Here is a 21,669-nt window from a genome sequence, read left to right as displayed (position 1 = left end):
AAATAGTTTAAGTCTCTAGTAATAAGAATAATAAAAAAAAACAATAGTGTCCCAAAAAGTGTATATTTTCTGCCTTCTGCCTTTTCTTCTCTCTTTTTCAATTCAAATTAGCTTGAAGACTTTAATCAATTAAAAGGTAAACCAAAATATATAAACCAAATCTTCCTTGGCAAAGAAAAGAGAGAAGAATATATTCTTAACAATTTGTTCTTTCATCTCAAGTTTTCCAGTGTATAACTGCTTTCTCTTGACCGTATATTATCACTGTTTACTACGATCAGTAAATAATTTAGTAGAGCCCTTCTGATAAATGTGAGAACTTGAACACTATCGTGTCACTCCTAAAACTTTTCACGCTCTTGTAGAATATATCACAGTCCCATTATAAGACTTTATCCGGCTCCTTAAGATCTTTTACTAGTCTGGACTCTCTCGAGTCTAGGGTTTCCACCCGTCGGTGACTGTTTTTTCTTTCTTCTGGCTCCTATTCTCCCTCTTATTTATATTCCCTTCTTCTCTTCTCCTCTCCCTTTTCCCTTTCCTTCCCTTGCGTGGTCACTCACTCACCCACCTCACATTTCCACTGTCTTGATCAAAGAGAAGGCTTCCCTAGTTTCCTTTGAATTTTACAACTATTATGAGGTTCCTTTCTGTGTGCCAGCAGTGGGAGACCACACCCCTAGTACTTAGTTAATTGTGAGGCAGTGCATGAAGCTGTTCTTAGGCCAATTCTGATTAGCGCTGGTTCCTCTATGCTCTTGCTGTACTCTATGTTAGAATTAGCAAATCACATATCATAAACAGCAGAGCTGTGAACATTACTAGCAAAAGTAGAGTTATACGTGTATGCTCCACTTACTGTCAGCATGTCTATAGCACAGCAAAAATAAATAAAGGCATTCCCCATTTTACCAAGCCTCTACTTCCACACATTTTGTGAGTAAAAATTAGATATTTTTTTACAGCCACTGCATTTGTATAAAAATGTGAGTATTATGCATTTTCCAAGTATGTTAGAACGATAAATATATTTTAGAGATATAAATATATCTTACTTTTGTGCAGTTTCAATATAGTGTAAGCCATAGCAGGTAACACTCTTTCCCCTTCCAAGATATAGATGTCCCATAGTCTTAAAGTTAGAGTAAATGGTGTCTAAAGAGAATACGAAAAGAAGTAAAATAGTTAAAAACTCTGTAGCCATTTCAAATATCCACACTTAGGTAGAATAAAGTGACTTTGTTCAATCATAAGTACGGTCACCAAAATTCAGTGTTTTTCAAGCAGGTACTTGTGCTGTAAAAATGCTTAAAAAAAACCACTAGTAACAAACAAGGAAATCCTAAGCCATAAAGGAACACCAAAAGCGTAAGGAATACAAACCAGCATTCCCAACGTTTTAGTGCCCCTGTCCCCAGTTATACAAGCCCCCACGTGTGTCCCGTGAAAATAATAGATTCACTTTTTTTTAACTAACCTTTTCCAGTGCGGAGTCTCCCTTGTTCTGCTCACCTCCCACAATATCAAAGAGCATTCCCATAGGAATACACTACATCAATGCTTTCCTATTCCGGCTCGCATTTCATGTGACCACGTTTTATTTGGTCAGTTCAAAGGAAGCTCCTCTAGTGACTCTCATTGTCACTGGAGGTGTGCTTAATGATTCAAGGTACATATTACCGGATCTGCAAAAGGGCAATGTTTTTACATTGAATGGTTAAATTGACAGGACCACTATACCCATGACCCTCAATTGAGATGAAGTGGCCTGCGTAAATTTAGTGGTCGTTTAAGACCGATACATCCCAAAATGAAAACAAAACACAAAAGAAGAGACAATGAAAATGTGTGATTTTACTTTTTTCTTCTTTCATAAATGCACTATTATTCAAGCTAGAATGCCACCTGTTGAGGCATATTGGGGGAACTAGTTTATCTGTTATTTGCACTTTTAATCCAGCTTTGATGGATGAAGTGTTTTGTTTTTTTCAAAATTAATTTAAACCCTAGCCAGAGTTGGTGAAGAGTTGCTAAAATACCCTGACCACTAATCAACATTAGTTGGTCAAATATTTTTCAGCCTGCTTGTAGATTTGGCTAATGCTCTAAATGGTGAGGCAATGCTAAATAACACCAAACCGGGTGAGAACAGCTGGGAATTTTAAATAAGTCAAGTTCAAAGCCCCAAAAGTCAGAACTAAAATCAGAACAGATTTTGAAATTGTTTTCTTATTTATCTTCTTATTTATTTATCTTTATTTTGTCCTGAATTTGGACTTCATTTTCAATTCCAGGAAAATCACCCTTTAGTTAACAACCCTGAAAAAGGTAATCTTAGTTAAAAAAAAAAAAAAAAAATCAAGCCGTTGTAGAACTTTAAGAGAAATATGATTTCGGTCATTTCCATATAATTCACATCACAGAGCAAATGTGTTTGTTTTGCACCACTCAGATAACACAAAGCATTTCTATCAATTATGCCCTGTGATGTTTCTCTTAAAAATCTACCCTTTAGAAGGTAGAGGAGGAGGTTTTTATTTATTTTGTTTATAAAGAAGGTTCCTTACTGGTTCATTCTAATACAAAGAGAAAATATTTACTATAGTTGGTAGATTTAGAGTTTTGGGAGTTAGGGGAAGCAATAGAGATCTCAGAAATATTCCGTGTTGAGAATAGGTCATTATAAAAAAGGATTGAGAGGTATGTGTACTTACTCTGTCCAAAAAACACTGTAAGAACCATTTTGTTGTATAAATACCAGTTGACATGTCCTCTTTGTCCTATGGAAATAAATTACATATCAGTATATATAATATATATCAGTATATATAAGACAAAGGTAAACAAAGAGTTTAGTGGAGAATAATTAATGGGAAAGCCTGGATCTCAGCCATTTCATTGTCTTACAATTCAATCTAGATGGCATCCAAGGCAAGATGAAGCAGACAGAGGGCATGAACAGTACTCACAATGGAGATGAGACATTTCCACTAAGGAAGGTTAGATGAAAGTGGGACACAAACAAGGGGATGGACAGAATGATGGGTAAAAGTAACACAATGGGAATGTAAGGAACAATATAGTTCCAGAACAACTTCATCTGGAGGCTCTGGTTGCCATTTTGCCTTATGTGGTTAAACAATTTTCCAACATATTAACACTAAGTTGTCCTCATGCCTTGGTTTCCTCCTCTGGCCCAAGTAAGAAGGATTTTGCTTTGGCACTGTGGTGATAGGCAAATATCATCCAGTGATACTCTTAGTCCATCAGTGGTCGCCCATTGGGTGGAATGGTTTAGAAACATGAATACAGGCTTCAGTAGAAACTCTCAGCCCATCACTGCCGCCCAAGGCTAAATCTTTCTTACTAGTTCCGGAAATGGAGGAGAGCAAGGGGAAGAGCAGATGGCACAGGGAGGAAAACAACCCCATGAGGTATGATGGTGCCCAGAACCTCCATCCCCCATAACAACATCAATGAGATGAAGTTGGAAAGGGGGCTATAATATTGCAGGAGAGAGAGGTAAAACAGACAAAAGCGGTACTATGGATTGGACCAAAAAGGAAAATAGGACAGAGAAATGATGGGAAAAAGAAGGAGCAAAAGGGAAGGATACAAAGACAGATTGGAAAAGGTAGACAGGAGTGAGAAGGCATAGAGTTGGAAGCAAGGCAGCGAATTCAAGCAGCATAGAAGAAAGATAGGGGGTAGAGGCATTGTGTGTCGAGTGATTACTGTGGATCTTAGTGATAAGTTCACATTGTTTGTGGTATCTGCATGCAATAACACCAATAGAGGATTTTATAATTGAACTAATAAGGCAGAAGAGATACTGTTGCCAGAGAATTTATGAAGTTAAAGTGGTGTTGCAGAATTCAATACAGGGAGTGCAGAATTATTAGGCAAATGAGTATTTTGACCACATCATCCTCTTTATGCATGTTGTCTTACTCCAAGCTGTATAGGCTCGAAAGCCTACTACCAATTAAGCATATTAGGTGATGTGCATCTCTGTAATGAGAAGGGGTGTGGTCTAATGACATCAACACCCTATATCAGGTGTGCATAATTATTAGGCAACTTCCTTTCCTTTGGCAAAATGGGTCAAAAGAAGGACTTGATAGGCTCAGAAAAGTCAAAAATAGTGAGATATCTTGCAGAGGGATGCAGCACTCTTAAAATTGCAAAGCTTCTGAAGCGTGATCATCGAACAATCAAGCGTTTCATTCAAAATAGTCAACAGGGTCGCAAGAAGCGTGTGGAAAAACCAAGGCGCAAAATAACTGCCCATGAACTGAGAAAAGTCAAGCGTGCAGCTGCCAAGATGCCACTTGCCACCAGTTTGGCCATATTTCAGAGCTGCAACATCACTGGAGTGCCCAAAAGCACAAGGTGTGCAATACTCAGAGACATGGCCAAGGTAAGAAAGGCTGAAAGACGACCACCACTGAACAAGACACACAAGCTGAAACGTCAAGACTGGGCCAAGAAATATCTCAAGAATGATTTTTCTAAGGTTTTATGGACTGATGAAATGAGAGTGAGTCTTGATGGGCCAGATGGATGGGCCCGTGGCTGGATTGGTAAAGGGCAGAGAGCTCCAGTCCGACTCAGACGCCAGCAAGGTGGAGGTGGAGTACTGGTTTGGGCTGGTATCATCAAAGATGAGCTTGTGGGGCCTTTTCGGGTTGAGGATGGAGTCAAGCTCAACTCCCAGTCCTACTGCCAGTTTCTGGAAGACACCTTCTTCAAGCAGTGGTACAGGAAGAAATCTGCATCCTTCAAGAAAAACATGATTTTCATGAAGGACAATGCTCCATCACACGCGTCCAAGTACTCCACAGCGTGGCTGGCAAGAAAGGGTATAAAAGAAGAAAATCTAATGACATGGCCTCCTTGTTCACCTGATCTGAACCCCATTGAGAACCTGTGGTCCATCATCAAATGTGAGATTTACAAGGAGGGAAAACAATACACCTCTCTGAACAGTGTCTGGGAGGCTGTGGTTGCTTCTGCACGCAATGTTGATGGTGAACAGATCAAAACACTGACAGAATCCATGGATGGCAGGCTTTTGAGTGTCCTTGCAAAGAAAGGTGGCTATATTGGTCACTGATTTGTTTTTGTTTTGTTTTTGAATGTCAGAAATGTATATTTGTGAATGTTGAGATTTTATATTGGTTTCACTGGTAAAAATAAATAATTGAAATGGGTATATATTTGTTTTTTGTTAAGTTGCCTAATAATTATGCACAGTAATAGTCACCTGCACACACAGATATCCCCCTAAAATAGCTATAACTAAAAAAAAACTAAAAACTACTTCCAAAAATATTCAGCTTTGATATTAATGAGTTTTTTTGGGTTCATTGAGAACATGGTTGTTGTTCAATAATAAAATTAATCCTCAAAAATACAACTTGCCTAATAATTCTGCACTCCCTGTATATTGACATTAAGTTACAGTTAACATTACATTGCGAACCACCAAGGGACTACATACCTTTATTCATTCTATCATTATTAGTGCTGGCATTTATTGTATGTTTGATTTGTGTATAGTTTTAGGAGAAACTACTGTATTGCTAGCAGCTTTAAAATTGTGTATTGGAGTGGTTATCATCAACGCATAATTATCTAAACTTTGCTTTTAGAAGTTTGATTATCTGAAATAAAATATGTGTTACCATATGCTTCTTCAGCTTGGGAAACACCTTGCTAAGAATCTGTTCATGATGACTCTGAAATCGCTGGAGCTTTGGAAAACCGGGGATGAAAAAACCTTCAGAAAGAAAATAAAAAAATAAATAAATTACAATCTCAAATCATATGGAGAACAATATAAACAAAACAGAAACTAGATTTAAAGAGCAATATATTACTTTACTTGAAGGCTAAATGTTTAAATGCATAAACCAAGAGCGTAATATGAAACATCCCCTAAAGGCTGCTGGATTACAGCTACCATAACGCACTGCCATAAACTATAGTCCTGCATGATTAAAGAGGACACACCCTGGCATAAACCATCAGATACATTAATTGTAAATAGATCATTCTTTGGCAATACACAGTGCCTGTTTTTGCCACCAGATGTCACTCTTGTATGGATCAACATATGCAGACCAGTTGAAGCAAGTTAAAAAGTAAAGGAATATCCTCTCCTGTAAGTAAAGTAAGGACTGTGCACCGCCACATATTCCAGACAATCAGCAGTCATGTTTCCACACAGTCTGGCTTACACATGTAGTGAAAGAGAACTCACTTGTGAACAGTATGTTTCAACATTAACAGATATCATCAGCACAAAGTTTGTTTCTGTAGAACTGTATTGGGAGTCTTGCTAGATACAAAAAGCCCATACACATGAACAATAACAGAAAAAACAACAATTGTCAGAAATTCAAAGTAAATAGCCGAATGGAAAAAAAAAAAATCTCCAATTCAACTATGCTTCAAGTTCAGCTATTTTGAACAAAAATTTGGATTTCTAGCATTTTCTAGTTTAGTGAATAACCGTGCAAGTGCAGGTACATGATAAGATCCTTTGTAAACTACTGGTGCATCGTACATAGTGCATTTTACAGAGGATTTTCTTAAAGGGGCACTGTCATGGCCGAATCCAGTTTTTTTGTTGTTTTTTTTTTTAAACCCCCCCCCCCCCCCAGACTCCACTACATACAATTGCCCCCATAGTCACCCTTAAATGACCCTAAGTCCCCCATATTACCTATTTTTTAAAATCTTAATTTCATGCCCGGACCTAGGTCCTGGGTGCCGCTATCTTTGTGTGGGCAGATGAAGTCCCTGCGGGACACGTCATCTACCAACACTAGATAGCGCTGTAAAAATTCCCATGCATGCCCAGTTAAAGACTTGGGCATTCGCTATTGTCCAAAAATCGTCCGGGAATTTCGTATATTCATTCATTCATCAGAAAGACGAAGGGATGAATAGAAATTTCAGACGAACAAACAAACACCATCAGTGTTCGTTTGTTCTTCGTTCAGTTTAAGGAGGAAGATACCGGCGCACAGCTCCCTAGTTGTAATTTGTAAAAATAGAAGCGTCAGGGAGCTATGCTCCCCGCCACTTAATAAGCCCCCCATGTCCTCCCTCACTCAAATCTCCTGAATGCCCCTACTCGCTATGCCACAAGTAGGGGTGTGACTACTAAACAGTGAGCAGCCTCAGTGTTGTAACAAATGGCCCCATGGTGGGGCATCTATTAATTAGCGGGGGACATATTGTTCACCCCTAGCCCCGCGATTGGGGGCTATGCAACTAAACGGGGAACATAGGGTCCCCCTTGACTTCCACCCATAAGCGGCTGGTAGTGGGCCAAAAAGACAATGTTCCTCCTGGCCCCCACCCATGAGCGGCGAGTGGGGGCCCTAAATGAAAATGGGGGGGACCTATTGTCCCCCCCGTCCCCACCCATGAGCGGCGGGTGGGGGCCCTAAATGAAATAGGGGGGACACCTATTGTCCTGCCCCAGGCCCCTACGCACGGGGCTAAATGTAAAAATAAACCACCCAGGGGTGACTAGGGGTTCCCAAGCACCTAGTCACCCGCCCACGCAAAAAATAAATAAAAAATAAAGCCCTACCTAACCCCCAAATGGTAAGTGATTTTAATTTATTTACAGGTATTTAGATTTATTGTCTCCCCCTCACTATTTTTAGGGTGAGGGGGATAGGTAGACTTTATTTTTTTAAAAAAATGGGTTGGGGGTGATATTTTTACATTTAGCCCCCACCCGTCACCCATGGGTATGGGCTGGGGGGAGGACAATAGGTCCCACCTCCCTATTGTTTTTTAGGGCCCCCACATGGGTGGGTGCCGGGGGGACAACAGATTCCCCCACTTTTCATTTATGGCCCCCACCCGCCACTCATGGGTGGGGGCTAGAGTGGGAGTGTGGGACAATAGTTCCCCCCAACACTGACTTTTAGGGCCCCCACCTGCCGCTCATAGGTGGTGAGATAATAGGTCACCCCCCCATTGTCATTTAGAGCACCCACCTGCCACTCATGGGTGGGGGCTGGAGGGAGGACAATAGGTCCCCCCATTGTCCTTTAGGGCCCCACCAGCCGCTCTTGGGTGGGGGCCAAGGGGGATCCTACGTACCTGTTTAGTTGAATAGCCCCCACTCACAGGGCACGGGCTCGGGAAGACACCCCTGTCCCCCCTGCCCGCTAGTGAAGAGATGCACTCCATTAAGCCATTTATGGGGGGGTGCTTTATTTAATTTTTATTTTTTACAACAGGCTGCTCACAGAGTAGGGGCAGATTAATTACTAATACCAAGTAATCTTTACTTAAAATTAGTAAAGTTGGCTGAAAGACCAATCTTGGTCTTTCAGTCTTTTAGTAGATAGCTTCAAATGGGTCTGGTATGCCTAGTGCAACACACAGGGATGAGGGAGTCTGACTTGAAGTGAAGGGCTCAAAAACTGGATATAGGCAGAAATTTCACCTAAAACTGTCTGAAATGTAAAGTATTGTGATTAACACTGTAAGGACTTACAGTGTTACACGGGACTTACAGTGTTAATCACAATATTTTAGTAGATAGCTGCCTGATACCATTGGAACTAGGGAGCTATCTACTCAGCGGCTGGAAGATGCAGCCGCAGCACGGATCGTATTGGAATTTCATTCATTCGAATTAAATTTCGAACCGTCCTAAAAGTATTGACTGTTGTCCTAACACGAATGAACAAACTGTTCTCATTCTGTTAAGGCAAAATTCGGTAGTTTCGCCAGTTCTGTCTAAATGACAGGACGTTCGGGAATAGTGAAAGGAGGCATTGCAAGATCACGGGGGAAAGGTGAGAATTGTGGGAAATTGCTCTGACCACAGGAAATGGATCACACTTTGCTCCTCCGCTGGTCATGCGTAGGAAATATACAGATAGTCCCTACTTTGTCTTTTGTTTTAAAGAAAACTAGAGCAGACTAAAATAAATAAAGAACAGATCCTAACAGAGGAAGAGATTAGGGAAAGGTAAGTTTGGCATGACAGTGCCCCTTTAATACAAAATAGAAATATTTAAACTGACTCCTTCCACAGGCAGATTAAGAATTGTCATGCAAGACCAACAAAATATTGTTTTATGTTGAGAATTGGCGTCAGGGTTTAGAATGCTTCCACTTACGGGCAGATGTCGTGCAAACAGAATTTCCATATACCTAGATATTAGATATTGATGCTGGTTTTAGAACCAAGTTGTGTATTAAATGCCAGCTCTATATGATTAAAATGTAATGCAAAACCAATAAACAGGCCATGACTTACCATGCATTGCATGTCTCTGATTGGTCAACAACTGTGCTAGAGCCCAGAAGGCGTCTTCCTCGTTTAGGTACATAAGCAGCACAGCTGCAATCTGGCTCATTCCTTGGCAGTAACTAACCTCCTGTAATGAATGACAGAAGCACAGATAGATCCACTTATGTTGATGATGAAAGCTCCTATAAGTCAAAATGTAAGCAGCCCTGGGAAAGCCTAAATGGCGGTTTTGAAAAGTTGCACTTTAGAACAGGTTGCAATCATACATTGTAAATAAACTATTGATAGAACAGTAAATTGGATGTCCTCCCAGCCAAGATCAATGTGTCTTGAATTCAAACCCAATAAACTAATAGATGAGTTAATATTGACGATGAACAACAGCTGTTTGAGCAAATTGAGAAAGCTGCAAATCTTGGTAACACTTTAATTATTGGAGATTTTAATTACCCAGACATAAATTGGGACATAGGGACTAGTAGCTCAGCAAAGGGAATTAGGTTTTTAAACTTGTTAAATGACAACTTCATGTCACAACTTGTACAAGCACCAACTAGAATGGACGCTTGTCTGGACCTGGTTTTAACAAACAACGTTGATCTTTTGACCAACATTCAAGTAGGTGAGCACTTGGGAAATAGTGATCACAATATAGTGTCCTTTGAAATAAACTCAAAAAAACAAAAGCACATGGGGTATACTAAAACATATAATTTTAAAAAGGCCAATTTCAATAAGATAAGGGAAGCTTTACAATATATTGACTGGCATAAACTCTTTAGTGAAAAGAACACTGAGGATAAATGGATCATCTTCCAACAAATATTAGAAAGGTACATTTCTCAGTATGTACCATTGGGAAATAAGTATAAAAGAAACAAATTAAAACCAATGTGGCTTAGTAGAGAAGTAAAACAAGAGATTAAAAATAAGAAAAGGGCATTTAAAGCATTTAAATCAGACAAATCAGATGCATCTTATAAAAGATATAAGAAAGCAAATAATGCGTGCAAAAAGGCAATTAAACGTGCTAAACTTCAAAATGAAAAAATGATAGCTAAAGAGAGCAAAACAAACCCCAAAGCATTTTTTAAGTACATAAATTCCAAAAAACCCAAAAATGAAAGTATAGGTACACTTAAAACTGAAACGGGGGTGTTAGTTAATGAAGACCAAGAAAAGGCAGGAATTCTAAATAACTATTTCTCCTCCGTATATATTAAAGAAGAACCCATGGCAATAGATGTGCAAATGATTGCTACTAAAAACTTGCAGAATAATTGTAATTGGTTAACTCAAGACAATGTGCTGCAGCAACTAAAGAAAGTTAATATAAACAAAGCTCCAGGGCCTGACGGTATCCATCCACGTGTACTTAAGGAACTAAGTGTAGAAATAAGTGAACCTCTGTTTTTAATCTTTCAAGATTCTTTTCTTTCAGGAAGTGTTCCGGAGGATTGGAGGAAGGCAGATGTGGTTCCTATATTCAAAAAGGGTTCAAAATCCTTGCCTGGAAATTATAGACCTGTGAGCTTAACTTCTGTGGCTGGTAAAATATTTGAAAGGTTATTAAGGGATAATATTCAAGAATTCCTTGAGAAGAATATGGTTATCAGCAAAAATCAGCATGGTTTTATGAAGCACAGGTCATGTCAAACTAACTTGATTGCGTTCTACGAAGAAGTAAGTAGAAGTATAGATCAGGGTGTTGCAGTGGATGTGATCTATTTGGATTTTGCCAAGGCATTTGATACAGTTCCACACAAAAGATTAGTGTTCAAACTCAAGGAAATCGGTCTCGATGAAAATGCTTGTTCTTGGGTAGAACATTGGCTTAAAAACAGAATACAAAGAGTTGTCGTTAATGGTAAATTTTCAAGCTGGACAGAGGTGGCAAGTGGTGTCCCTCAGGGGTCTGTTCTGGGATCCCTTCTATTTAACATTTTTATAAATGATCTTGAAGACAGCATTGAAAGTCATGTTTCAGTGTTTGCAGATGACACAAAACTTTGTAAAATAATACAATGTGAGCAAGATATTACTTTGCTGCAGAAGGATTTAGATAGACTGGAGGACTGGGCACTCAAATGGCAGATGAAATTTAATGTTGAAAAATGCAAAGTTATGCACTTCGGCGTAAAGAATACACAAGCAACGTATACCCTTAATGGAAGTGAATTAGGGATAACAACACACGAAAAGGACTTGGGAATTGTTATAGACAACAAACTATGCAACAATGTGCAATGTCAATCAGCAGTGGCCAAGGCCAGTAAGGTATTGTCATGCATGAAAAAGGGCATTCATTCTCGGGACGAGAATATCATTTTGCCTCTCTATAAATCACTGGTAAGACCACATATTGAATATGCTGTGCAATTTTGGTCACCTGTTCTAAAGAAGGACATCATGGCACTAGAAAAAGTGCAGAGGCGGGCTACAAAATTAATAAAAGGAATGGAACATATCAGCTATGAAGAAAGGTTAACAAATTTAAACCTATTTAGTTTAGAAAAACGTTGCCTGAGAGGGGATATGATAACATTATACAAATATATTCGGGGCCAATACAAACCATTGTGTGGAAATCTATTCACAAACCGGACTTTACATAGGACACGAGGCCATGCGTTTAGACTGGAAGAAAGAAGATTTCGTCTAAGGCAAAGGAAAGGTTTTTTTACTGTAAGAACAATCAGGATGTGGAATTCTCTGCCTGAAGAAGTGGTTTTATCAGAGTCCATACAGATGTTCAAACAGCTACTAGATGCATACTTGCAAAGACAGAATATTCAAGGATATAATCTTTCAATGTAGGGTAATAACTGCTTGATTCAAGGATAAATCTGACTGCCATTCTGGGGTCAAGAAGGAATTTTTTGTCCTAGCTTGTTGCAAAATTGTGCTTCAAACTGGTTTTTTTTTTTTTGTTTTTTGTTTTTTTTTGCCTTTTGGATCAACAGCAAAAAACAGGTGTGAGGAAGGCTGAACTTGATGGACGCAAGTCTCTTTTCAGCTATCTAACTATGTAACTATGTAACTATGAGGGACATATAAGTACAGTATCAAGCACACTTATTAGAAAATCTGTATACTCACACATATCAGTGGGACTCACCGTATTGTACACAGAATAAGCGGATAGAACATCAAATAACGCCCTCTGCCTGTTAAGGAATTACATTGCAAATATCAGTTATGAAGACAAAAGGTTTCTTAAAATGAGAAGCATATTTAAATTCTTTATTTTTGGTGCAACAGACTTTATAGGCATACCCGTGTAGCCACGACAGCAAACACAGGCAGGTTAATGCAGACATGTTCGTGGCATGATACATTTGCACATTTTTTGTTAAACAGGAATATAACAGGTTGGTATACATTGCTTATATGATATAACATGCTAAAGTAATTAAGCATATTAATAGTTAAATGTAAGATTGGTAATCCGCTTTGTCTATTTGGTGTGATTCTCGGGACCTGAGCTCAGGCTCGGGACCTGAGCTAACATACTAGATTTAACTAACGAGATACACATTTAATATACTTGACTAGTTATTCAAGAATACATTTGTGATAGTCTGAACGAGTGATCTACGAGCGAGACCCCCTGGGATCCCCTACATGGGCTAACAAAGACATGAAACTAAATAAAGAGAGTAGGTGTCATCAAATAATATACTTGTCCAATTGAGGCATATAAAACCAGTTTTTTTGCATTTTTAATATTGCACATTTTATATATATATATATATATATATATATATATATATATATATATATATAAATGAGAGCAAGTCACTAATAGGTGAGTCACGCACCAGTTTGTGATAAAAGCCATATTGAGTGATGCATTTTTGTGTAAAATTATATTAAGAATGTTTTTCAACTTGAGTGGTTTTAAGTGGTGGTGCGATCGCGCTAGCGGCGAATTTAAGTAGCATTGCATGGAAACAGGCTAATTTGCAAGTCTAATTGTTAAAGACAAGACCCAGTCAAAAACAATCTTATAACTCAACTTATTAAAAAAGAAAAAAGATAAACTTACTAATACCAGTGCAATTGTAAGTTAGACGTCTTGTCTATATATCTATTACATGCTGAGCCGACCAAATTTACGTTTCTTTAGTTAGTGCTCTAAATGCCTAACAGACTGGCTAAAATGCAAGCGTGCTTGTGTCTTAATGTACCATAAAGTAACATCGCTTTAAAGATTAGTGAAAGTGACTGTCATAGGGTTAGTAGCTTATGGTGCAATACATTGGCAGGGGACAAGGTTTGGGAACCCCTGGGCGCATTCTGTCAGCGCGGCATCAGTTATAGTAGTGTAACTTGGACAGGGTTGATATAGGCTAAATGTTTGGCCATTATTATTCACTTAATACACTCAGTCTCTGCTTTGGCTGTTATATTTACATGGCGTAGGCAGTCCATATGTCGATTGTGATTGTGCCTTCCAGATGCATATGTGGTGTGTTCACCCGAGAGGCACAGAGGCAGGTCCCTCAGCCAATGCCCAGTGCATGGACGTGTCTCCTGTCGTCAGCGGCGGTCTCGCCGAAGGCCTTCCAGCACTGGGGCTCTTCTCCAGCGGGAATCAGCAGGGTGTTCACCTGTGCAGCTCTCCGGTTTGAAGCGGTGATGTGGAGGGATGGATGCGAGCCTCGCTGGACGTCGGCTCTTGGAGCTGGTGAGTAGCTTGTGTGGGAGGCCGGCTTAGCAGTCTTGTTCTCTCGAGTGTGGGGGTCATTGTGTTCGCCCATGCAGTATGGCACCGCCTCCCACCCTTGGGCTCGACGGTGTTTGCGGGGTCTTGTTGCCTTTCTGGGTGCTTGTAGTGGATGCCTGTAATGGCGCCTCCTGGTTACTGGACGGATCCATGTGGCCACTAATTTCCCTGCCAGACGGCAAGCCATTCCACGATCGCTCAGCATTGACCAGAAGCTCGCACAGAGTCGGTCGAAGTCCCCCAGTGGGTTCATGGTTGGTTGGGATTGCGTGCTTCGCTGTTGGGGCTTTCGCTAGGCGGCCATCTTAGCTGCTTCCCAGTGACCCGATGATTGCTGGTGCTGTGCTGGCTCAGTAAGACAGTCACCTCTGTGTCTTAGTCGTTGCGTCTCAGGCTTTAGGTGCCGAGATATCCCTCTCCGGCAGGGGTGGAGGGTGGGGGGAGGATGTATGCCGGGGAGACCTCCAGGTGAGTGGCTGCAGTCCCTTGTTTTGTCTGGGTATGCCTCTGGTAGGCCTCAGGTCTATCCCCGGTTAGGAGCCTCCGATTTCGGTCGGAATGCCTAGCTCTTGGCTCTATAGTGTTAGGTCTCCCTTCTCCAGGTCGCCCAACCGTCGATTTGGTAAAATTTTGCCCTGTTTTTTCGAGAAGCATATTTATACAATGCATTGCACCATTTTCTATTTTGTAGTGCACACATTGATTGCATTGCTTGAAATTAATGAGTATGAGAATTTAGGTATTGGGTATATAAGAATTTATGTTTGAGTCACAATATTTTCTTTGTTTAGATTTTAAAAGATATTTTATTAAATCAAAATCTCAGCATAAGTAGGATTTGCAAAAATGTTATAAAATTGGTTGTCGTGCCTGGAGTTCCCCAATGCTGTACAGTCCAGTGTTAAGCCGATTTTGAATGGTTTAACACTAAATAAGAGGTACCCAGCATCCAAGCCCCTCAGCTGACTGCTCTCAGCCTACACAGCTACCATTGCAGGTATGACTAGGGAAGAGTGTAATCTCTGCCTTAACCATACCTCCAGTGGGGGCATGGATGTGAGCAGCCGGAGAACAGTTTAACACTTGTCCGAGGGAAAGCACCAGGGGACTCCAGGCACTATAACCAGTTCAATGAGATGACCTGTTAAAAGGAAACTATAGTGCCAGGAAAACAAAGTTATTTTCCTGGCACTATAGCTCCCTATAGTGCCCCCACTGTGGCGCAGAAATGGTTAAAAAACCTTTTTGTCACTTACCTGATTCCAGGACCTTTGTGTCCTTGGCTCTCTCTGCCTTCCCTTCCATTTTAAACACCGAAATGCTATTTTCCACTTTGCCTGCTGACGATTTGGGGGAGTCGGAGGGAACATCAATGACAATAGCGGGACATGGCCATATTCTCCTAGAACTCAGGCTTGGCCACTGTTGCCAGCTTTGCCCGGTTAACCTTACCCCTTGATCTCACCTAATTCTCAGAGTGTTAGGAGAGTGCTCACTGGAGGGGAGGTACAATAGTCTATGCTGGAATCGCTTCCTGAGAGCCAGGGGAAGCCACAGGAGCTTCCGTTAGTTGACTGACAATTGGTGCGAACGCTATGTTGTTTGGATCAGACCTATCTGAGGATGTATGATGTGTGGGGGTTGTTTTATTGTTGTTTTGGGGATTATTTTGTGAAGGGCTCTCTGGTGAAGCTTCCCTCCTGGACGCCCTCTCACTTGTGAGGTTTCCAGCAATGCTTTGATTGTACCGGGGGTGAAGCTTACTAGCAGCGTGCGTGCATATGACGTCAGGGTGTGATTATACGTTTGCCAGTATAATAGACTTCCTCAGATCAGCCCTTACTTTACCCACAGTCACTCTTTTAGCCACATTGGTGGGCCCACCCGGTACGATCGAAGCAGCGCTGGAATCCTCACATAGCGCACAAGCGAGAGGGTTTCCAGGAGAGAAGCTTCACCTGAAGGGAACCAAGAGCATTAGAGTTTTACCAGACTGCTGTTTTATTGCTGATTGGAATAAAGTCTGAGTATCGTTACCACAGTCCTTGGCATATTATTTGAAGCAAATATAGCTAGAGCTGACTTTACTGTCTGTTAGTCTCTTTCCTCTATTTATGACTTCATGTGAACATGCAATATTGCCCTATTTTTTTGTATTACTAAATTGAAGCTATTTACCTGCATAATCTATTGTATGTGAATATATACTGATTTAAGTGGATTGTTGCACTTAACACTATTTTTGCACAATTAATCATACCACTTTGTTGTATTTTTTGCACATTATGGCATTAGCACTATTGGTATAGTGCACTTTAAAAAGATTGTAATCTTTGCCTCAGCAATACCTCCGGTGGAAGTTGGGTTGTGGGCTGCCAGGATCCTAATTCAGTATTACAATCTTTGAAAACAGTTTAAAACTGATTTTAGTGACAATGCCAGGGAATTCCATGCACTCTAACCACTTCAATGGGATGAAATGGATGTAGTACCTAGAGTGTCACGTTAAAGCACTAAATATGGAGCACTCCTGTTTTTACAGATTACTCCCTATTTATCACATATGGTTAAAAAAAAAAAAAAAAAAAGAAAGATAAAACTTGAATGGCAATGCTATTTGCACATCACTTACTTGACTCCATAGCGTTCTCGGAACATGATGTGGTTACGGAATGTTCGGTTCACATCCAAGTCAATCTGCTTTATTTCTGCTGAGTATGTCTTGGCCAGATCTTTCATTTTCTGTTTTAGGACAGTCCAAATATAAAACCAAATCAGAACTGCTTTCAAGGTGTATCACTATCACTGCTATAAATGTGTTGTTTTTTTTTCCCCTCGGAATACATAAGAATGTTTTTGTTTTTTTAAATTAATTTTGCCCCAAGATCACACTCTTCTACTCCACAGCCCCTTCAACTCTGCAGTGCTCATCTTATTGCTTAAATAATTCAGCTGTACATGATGTACACCAAAAGCTTCAGGGAATTGTAGTTCGACTGTTACCTTTCTGTGCAGAAATCTGGGAACTACAATTTACAGAAATCCCTGATGTATAGTTATTTATGGGATAAACTAACTAAGCTTTGCCATAGAAAGTTAAGGGACCATCACGCTTGATTGACCCACTTTAAGGTCTGGACAAAGTTCAGAAAATGCAAAGTCACCAGATCTATGGAAGATCCCAGGGTCCATAGAACGAGCCAATTCCCTGCATCCATTTTTGGTGACAGCTGGGTGGATTGGCACTTCTAGACAGCAGTAGCTTTGCCCAGTGTCTAGAATTGACAGGCATAGGAAATACACAGAGACAAAAGTAGTCCCTACTTTGCCTCAGTATATCTCCAACACTGTCAAAATGAGTATTTCATAAGGATTCTATCTTTATGAAACACTCGTTGTTCAGTGCTGCTTTAACCCCTTAAGGACCAAACTTCTGGAATAAAAGGGAATCATGACATGTGACACATGTCATGTGTCCTTAAGGGGTTAAATACGTTACTGGTTTCAATAATCAAAAAAAAAAAAAAAAACGTATTGTAATGTGGCAGATCCTCTTTAAGTAGCCACGGTTACTATGTATAGCAAAATAAAAAAAACAAATATTCTATGAAAAGAGGAACTATAACATTTCTATATTTGGAAGTTTTTATAGTATACTCATAACATTACGGAAGCAATTGGTTCTGTGAAACAGCATGTGTATAGAAAAATATTTATGTCAACGCTACTCTGGATTGGCGAAAGGGGGATAGATGGCAATTGTGCCCCATGTCACATGCATCAGAGAAAGATTATGATCGAGCTCTAGGCATAACATCAGTTTAGGCCCCCACTTCATTCTTCACATAGGGATGGTAAATGGGGCAATGCAAATACATGATTCCAAGTCCCCTTTCAAACCCCTGGGACCTAGGCAGCCGCCTTTGTTGCCTTATGTTTAGTCCTGCATACAAGTCTTGTGGGCTGCAGCCGCACAACACAGCTCTTCTGCGGATTAAAAGCAGTGAAAGATGTTATGGAAGGTTGGCAGAGAACTAGAGGAGTAAGTTAGCAGATAGAACTTCTACATAGCTCTTATTTTCTGCTATGTAAAAGCCCAGTCTTGTGTGGATTTATGCTTTCGCTATGCTCTCCAGGCCTGTGGTAGTCCATCTGGGGCTGACCATGCTGCCAGACTAAGTATGCATGATGTAGATGTGGACTTATTGGAAACAGAGTCTGTATTAAATATCTCTATGAATGCACTTGCATGCTGAACAGGCCTTACCGATGGAGGTTACAGCAATGCACTATGTCACACATCATAACTCCAACAGCCTCTATCTGTCAAACCCATGTGCAGTGTGTGTAGAATCTGCAAAGAGGTTCTGTGCGTTGTGTGGGCAAATAAGTATATTCTTTTGCCATTGCCTTCCAGGCCAAAAGTTGGCAGCCCTTCCCTGCTATGATTCCTCCTATTTTAGTCAGTTGCAAGCCTTTCAATACTTATTGAAATCATTGGGCATTTTGTGGCAAACTCCCATGAAGGTTATGTATGTTGAAATAAATTTCAACTCATCTACGGAGTTGGAAAATCTGCCTTCAACACACACATACTGTTCTTGGAGACAGTCACAAGGAGAGTTTCCAACATAGGTAGTTGTAGGTGGTTTCACAAGCAGTTTGTTGAAGATAAGAAAACAATTGTGGAAAAAGTAAGTGGATTTACATTAAATGTTTATTTTTGTCTTACGAAGAACATTGAGATGTCAGGGCTTAACAATCTAAACATGTAGAAAATAATTAAAATATAACAAAATCTCTTCAATATCAGCAAAAAAAATAAAAAAATTTGTAGGTAATTGTTTGAGATCTAAGAATAAATAAAATGCACCAAAGGAATCCTTATTACGAGTTCTACAACAAAGGAGTTACAAAAAGACCAACAGTGGTTTGTCACAATAGCAGCTAAGACATTTCATCTGTAATTACTTTCCTGATTTTTTTTACTGAGATTGAAAACACTGGTACCTCAAAGATTCCTTTATTCTTCATGGCGATCAGAAAATGTTGGTTATCTTAAACGTACACATTAAATTTTTTTATTTTTTTTAAACGCTCTAAGTACCCAGAGAAAAACAAGTAGCAAGAGAGGTGATAACAGACAACAGCTCAATTAGCCTGCCCTTCGATGGGTTCCCACTCAGATCTCAAACTGGTTTTAGCTCATCTTGCACCATTACAGAGAGAACATATCTGAAACATATCAGACCGCTCCCACCCATACGGGCAGTCCAGACCCGAGATGAGCTAAAACCAGTTTGAGATCTGAGCGTGGACCCACCGAAGGCCAGGCTAATTGAGCTGTTGTCCATTCTCACCTTTCTTGCTACTTATTTTTCTCTCCTTAAGTTTAAAGAGCAATCCAGACGTGAACCCCTTTCTCACAGTGCCTAGAGGCCTATACCTCACTGATGATACCTTACAAGGTTGAAACGATCGTCTGGCCGTACGAATGGGACCAGTTTGATATGCTTCAGATAGGTTTTCTCTGTAATGGCACAAGTTGGGCTAAAACCAGCTTGGAGGTAGTCTTAAGGGGTGGATTATGTTTAGGACTCCCATCTTTCTTTTTATTCAGACATGAGCTGGCTACTACCTATCCTCCCTCCTAGTATTACCTGCCCATTTATCAGGATATCTCTCTATCCAGTTTTATTCTTATCTCTGTAGAAGAGAGCTCTCCCTCCAGTAGCTGCTTTTAGCTGATATGTAATAAAGATTTTTGGTTGTTTCATACGGCTGCTTAGTACTTAAATTGTTTTTTTTTCCTATTAATCACCTTCTACAGAAAGGATTATTGGAATTTATATATTTTTTGTTTTAAATTGCAATACTTCAAAGTGAAACACATACAATGCAGACCCATTATTTAGATATTATATCATGCTGAATATCAATTGGTAAAGTTAAGTAAAGATAGTTAAAATCATAATCATACCTCATATTTTCCTTCGTTCACAGACTTCATTGCATCAACATCCAAAAGCAGTGACCAAACCTGACCTCTTACTTGAAGAGGGATTCCTTTGTATACTCTGCGGAACATCTACAAGAATAAACACCAAGGTTTATACATCTACATGTAACACATAGGTGCAATCATGGGAGTCGTAGTGCACAATAACTTAAAGGTTAAAGCACAGTATAAAGCTGCTTCAGTATGATGATTGATCAACCATTAGCCCCAGACTACTACTTTTAGGTATAAAATGAATCCGGGTTTAAACACACTTCAGTTATGTATTAGCTCCAAGCTTACTAGAATTCTCCCACAGGTAAGCTTTGTGTATTTTTATTGACACTTATAATAAAGTATATAAACAAGAGCGCAATATATTTAGATATACACACACACAATGTCAAAAATTGATGGCTGCACTCCACGGTCTTCTTTTAAAATCCAAATTGCTTTATTAGATATGCATTAAAAGAACGATCAACGTTTCAGCCCCACTCTGGGCTTTCTTCAGGATCAGGAAAATACAATTATGTGACAATTTGGATTTTAAAAGAAGACCGTGGAGTGCAGCTATCAATTTTTGACATTGTATGTGATCCAGCCAGCTGGCTTATGCACCCGGCATTACTAAGGACAGCGTGAGTGCAAGGAACCTTTTTGTATTCTCTATATATATATATATATATAAAACTAGACTTTCAAATGTTGTTTCTCTAGGATTGCCAATACTTATGGCTGCTAGATATTTTTGACTAAATTTCTCAAGTTCACTGAATACATTTCTCAACATACCGTATATACTTGAGTATAAGCCGACCCGAATATAAGCCGAGGCCCCTAATTTTACCCCAAAAAAACTGGGAAAACGTATTGACTCGAGTATAAGACCAGGGTGGGAAATGCAGCAGCTACTGGTAAATTTCGAAATAAAATTAGATCCTAAAAAAATTATGATAATTGAATATTTATTTACAGTGTGTGTGTGTGAGTGCAGTGTGTGTATATGAGTGCAGTGTGTGTATATGAGTGCAGTGTGTGTATATGAGTGCAGTGTGTGTGTATGAGTGCAGTGTGTGTGTATGAGTGCAGTGTGTGTGTATGAGTGCAGTGTGTGTATGAATGCAGTGTGTGTGTGTGTGTATGAATGCAGTGTGTGTGTGTGTGTGTGTGTGTGTGTGTGAGTGCAGTGTGTGTGTATGAGTGCAGTGTGTGTATATGAGTGCAGTGTGTGTATATGAGTGCAGTGTGTGTGTATGAGTGCAGTGTGTGTGTATGAGTGCAGTGTGTGTATGAGTGCAGTGTGTGTATGAATGCAGTGTGTGTGTGTATGAATGCAGTGTGTGTGTGTATGAATGCAGTGTGTGTGTATGAGTGCAGTGTGTATGAGTGCAGTGTGTGTGTATGAGTGCAGTGTGTGTACGAGTGCAGTGTGTGTGTGTGTGTGTGTATGAGTGCAGTGTGTGTACGAGTGCAGTGTGTGTATGAGTGCAGTGTGTGTATGAATGCAGTGTGTGTGTGTATGAATGCAGTGTGTGTGTGTATGAATGCAGTGTGTGTGTATGAGTGCAGTGTGTGTGTATGAGTGCAGTGTGTGTATATGAGTGCAGTGTGTGTGTATGAGTGCAGCGTGTGTGTATGAGTGCA

General features: G+C 40.0%; 1 protein-coding gene across 1 annotated transcript in view; it reads right to left on the bottom strand.

Moving 5' to 3' along the window:
• LOC134579456 (USP6 N-terminal-like protein) overlaps nt 1-21,669 on the bottom strand; it is a 170,237-nt gene that overhangs the window by 8,261 nt on the left and 140,307 nt on the right. Inside the window, exons 8-14 of the mRNA XM_063438752.1 lie at nt 20,005-20,112; nt 16,657-16,766; nt 12,414-12,462; nt 9,302-9,422; nt 5,688-5,782; nt 2,715-2,780; nt 1,056-1,155 (exon numbers count right to left, since the gene is read on the bottom strand). Coding sequence (XP_063294822.1) covers nt 1,056-1,155; nt 2,715-2,780; nt 5,688-5,782; nt 9,302-9,422; nt 12,414-12,462; nt 16,657-16,766; nt 20,005-20,112 — 649 coding nt within the window. The remainder of the gene's footprint in view (nt 1-1,055; nt 1,156-2,714; nt 2,781-5,687; nt 5,783-9,301; nt 9,423-12,413; nt 12,463-16,656; nt 16,767-20,004; nt 20,113-21,669) is intronic.

Source organism: Pelobates fuscus, chromosome 12 (genome assembly GCF_036172605.1).
Source record: "Pelobates fuscus isolate aPelFus1 chromosome 12, aPelFus1.pri, whole genome shotgun sequence".
In the NCBI taxonomy this organism is placed as follows: domain Eukaryota; kingdom Metazoa; phylum Chordata; class Amphibia; order Anura; family Pelobatidae; genus Pelobates; species Pelobates fuscus.
Note: the sequence above shows the minus strand (reverse complement) of the source record. Positions and strands in the feature narration are given on the sequence as shown.